Source organism: Cantharellus anzutake (assembly GCF_015039405.1).
Source record: "Cantharellus anzutake strain C23 chromosome Unknown EI90scaffold_61, whole genome shotgun sequence".
Taxonomy (NCBI): domain Eukaryota; kingdom Fungi; phylum Basidiomycota; class Agaricomycetes; order Cantharellales; family Hydnaceae; genus Cantharellus; species Cantharellus anzutake.
The window spans coordinates 151,352-155,238 of NW_024067011.1; the positions used below are offsets into that span (position 1 = coordinate 151,352).

General features: G+C 44.0%; 1 protein-coding gene across 1 annotated transcript; it reads right to left on the reverse strand.

Annotated features, from left to right (window-relative positions):
- Positions 1 to 1,421: 1,421 nt before the first annotated feature.
- Positions 1,422 to 3,624, reverse strand: EI90DRAFT_3019552 (uncharacterized protein; the record flags this gene model as incomplete). The annotated part of the gene is made up of 10 exons (XM_039057379.1): positions 1,422 to 1,517; positions 1,639 to 1,702; positions 1,846 to 1,867; positions 2,005 to 2,080; positions 2,194 to 2,291; positions 2,461 to 2,520; positions 2,947 to 3,179; positions 3,217 to 3,257; positions 3,316 to 3,415; positions 3,470 to 3,624. 10 exons carry the CDS (start codon positions 3,622 to 3,624, stop codon positions 1,422 to 1,424), a joined length of 945 nt encoding a protein of 314 aa, XP_038911533.1.
- Between the last annotated feature and the right edge of the window lie 263 nt (positions 3,625 to 3,887).

Sequence of the window (3,887 nt, forward strand, 5' to 3'; positions counted from 1 at the left end):
AATGGCATTACCTGTTGTGGTTATTTCTACTTGTTTTCTATTCAATCTGCGCTTTCTATAGTGTCATGTGACTGCAGAGTCGCTCTTTATTGTTCTTACTTGTGTAATAACACTAAAGTGCAACTCACACTGTGCTATCTGCTGAGTTATAATATTACCATGAATGGATGAACCATCCTACTCAAATCCTCAAGGCTCAACAAGTGAGTTAAGTGAGTAACTGATGAAGCACTTGGATGCATGCTCACAAGATTTTGCTTGCCTCTGCTACTTACACCAATTGTGTGAATATCATGTAAGCAGTGCAAGGCCACCAGCCCTGAGGGTGCAGCAGCAATAGCCTATTGCTGGGTTCTTCTATAGATTATTGCTGCCAATAATTCTCAAAACTGGCTGAGAAAACATCAAGGCTTCATGTTGAGGGTGCAGGGTGCAGAAATGTCTGCACTTATAACGTTTCAACAGCTGAACCAGATTTCAAATGATTGGTACCCTTAGAAAGGTGTGATTTTTCTCTTTTTCTCAAGCCTGGAACGTTGTTGCAGGGATAAACCCTTGCACTACAAAACAGTGCTCTTTCATTCTTTCATGTACATACATTGGCAAGTGTGGTTGGGGTAGTCCTGTGACTGCACAGCCACAACTATACAGCCGCAACAACTCTACAGCACTGTACCACAAGGACCTTTGGTGAGATTGAGAGAGGCAGGCAGGAGATTACTGTCCCCCCTGTGAGCCTGTGTGACATTGGGATAAATTCCCTGTTACAACGTCCCAAGGGTGCAGTGGCAAATGCCTTTTGCTGGGTTCTTCTATAGATTGGGACCTATGACCTCTGCAACAGCTTTCCCCTGCTTTCCCCTGTATTTTATGCACTGAGAAAAGTGAATCCATGATAATATCGCATCTGCCACATGACAGGTTTTACCATAAGACATGATTTCCCCCTGGCCTGGTACATGTGATGAGTCCCACCTTTTTCATGAATTTGACCAAAATCCTGTTGTGAAATCCAGTCTGGATCTAATCAGTTTCTCCTGTGAAAATTCACAATAATATTTTCAATATATTCAGGACCAATTCCGCTTCACACTGAGACCTAATCGGTTCCAACCAACGTAGTGGACATGGCCCAACATGGGCTGGTCCTGTGAAATAGAACTAGAGTGCTTGTGCTTCGCACTTCGCTGGACTCTGCACTGCCCCCTTATTTCATTTTCATGTTCTTACATTGCAAGAAGTTAATCAAATTTGTTATTTTCCCCACACCAACACAAGACAAGAAATTACAAAAAACAGGGTGTGGCAGGTGTGATGTTGGCGACGACTTTGACATAGTTCTATTCGTGGTTATACTGTCTTTCAGTAACTTGTTTTCCTTTAAAGTATCATTACTCACATCTTCTCCATCACAGACAAAACTAATACCCACTATCCTTCGGCCCTTGAGTCTCATGGAATTGTTGAAGGTGACAGTCAACAATAATGATGTTGCCCAGTTGCAACTCCTTCTGGTACTTTCAGTTCACCATGTCATTGTGATTGATGTCATATCGTTCGCTAGCATCATATATGTCTTTGAAAGTCAATGACTTTGACAGCATCAGCATTTAGACTTCAACCAATACTTGTACTTACATTTGGCATGTAAACTTTCATCATTAGACATGAATGTTCAGTCTCTTGATGTTTTCTGTTCGCTCTGTTAATGTAAAACAAAAGTTCCTGAAAAAGAGATGCTTACTGTGAGAATATTTCTTCACCAGTTCAGTACCACGTTTTGGACTGTTTCTTGTCAATGGAACAAGGTGCACCTAGAAGTTGTTGTCCCACTGGTGTGCTGACCTGATTACTCTTGGTTTGAGATCTGGTGAACGACATGATTCAGGGGCATGCTTGTTGATTAACCCTCAAGGTGATGTCACAGTTGTAAAAGCGTCCACAAGATGAGTTTACTTCATGATCAGCTTTGACTCGCCTTTGTGATTACTTTGGCTGACTTACCACTGCGTTCTTGTTTGGTGCCACGACACAGTTTGGGGGCATGCTTGACGAGGCTGGGTTGAGATCGGGCAAACAACTATTATGGGAGATTTGCAGAAACAGCCATTGTCGGATGATGATGAGGATCAACATGATCCTGAAAAAGCAACCACTTCAGGGCTGGTTCCTGAGGGTTTTAAGATCTCTCACCTCCAGAGGAGGTAATTGACTTATGCCAACCACATTATCGAGCTGTTGGAGGGTGGCTGTGCAGGTTGGCAACTTGATGCGTTCAGTGGGTCTGGTCCCTGTGATTTCATCATGTGACATATGTTGAGTAACTCGCAGCACTCAGATCATCGAGATCAAGGTTATGCGTGAAAGAAAAGAGGCAAGACTCAGAATGAGAACTAAGGAAGAAGCCAGGCCAAGTGCCTTAGTGACCAAGTGAGTGTTTCACAGCTGCGATAGACTCACAAGATCGTGCACAATGAATCAATGGAAAATGCAAAGTAATTTTGCAGACACCAGCATTATCTGATCAGCATGCATGAGTTACAGGTCCCATCACGCTACAGGGAAACTTACCAGTTAGAAGCCAGAGAAGGAAGGAGGCATTTCAGCCTGTTATGGCAACACCAACCTACATGCTTTGTTACAAAAATGGGGCTGGAGGCGCCCATTTTCGTCTGTTCGAGGCACAGGGAAAAGGAAAGGGGAAGGGAGGTGGTTCATTAGGGTTTACAGATGGTTTCACAGATGGTTTAACATGTAGTTTAACAGGTAGTGTGGCAGCGGGTTTTTCGTTGATTATTCGTTGGATAAACTCAATTACTATACAAATCATGTGATACAGAACCCATAAGAGTCTAAAATGGGAAATTCCCATTTCCATAACATGCTTGCTCTTGAGGAGCAATGCACCACATTGGTTGAGGTTTTCTTTTTGTATGCTCCACTCACGTTGAGGAAGCTCACTACTCTTATGGTACCCTCTTCCATCCCAAAAAGGTTGGCTAGGTTTAGGTCTCAGCATGCGGCATATAGCATCAGGATGTTTCTGTGGATTCACCACATTTGCAGCTTGGGACACAAGAACAATAGATATCAATTTGGACAGCTCTGGTACAGTGACCACCCAATATGTGACTGTTTCTGGGCGAGCTGCTCGCCCAGAATCTTCCCATGCCTCATAACTTGAAAAGCAGCAATCATCCTTTCTACTCATTATACCATGGCTGATTCGTGCCATATCTTTGTGTACTGTTGCTCTTCTTCAGTTAATATATATATATAAAACAATCAATTCTAGGATCCCCTCATTGCCTGGACTGCAGCCTTCATGGAGCCACAAAGTAATTCCACCTCTTGGGCAGTGAACATGTCACCACCACCCTGCAGGTTGGCAGCCTGAACTTTGTTGAATTCACACCTGAATTCGCTAAAGTCCTCTGGGTGCAGATGGGCATAATGGTGGATCACACACCATGCCCCCTGAACAACCTCCTTTTCCTTGGAGTACATCAATGCCATGAACATCACAGCCAGCACTTCTTTTGGCTCAGGTTGCCCAACCAACGAGCAGCCACTTGTTAGCCATCGATATGAGTCCAAGACATATGCTACTAGCATTGCTGTCATGGTGTTGCACCTATGCATGGGGCTGCCCCTTTGTGACTGAAGGAGTTGGTCCACCCAACTTGCATGCAAAGATTGAACCATGCATTGGGGTGAGAGGAAAAATGACCCTTGCATCAGGGCCCCTACGCTCAATTCTCCTTTGTCTTCCTTTGACACCATGAAGACAAAATGGACCTGGCCCTGGGCCATGATGCTAGAAAACAAGATTAATGACCATGGAAAATCGCTGGAGGGAAAAAAACCCTACAATGTTTGCCCTGGGC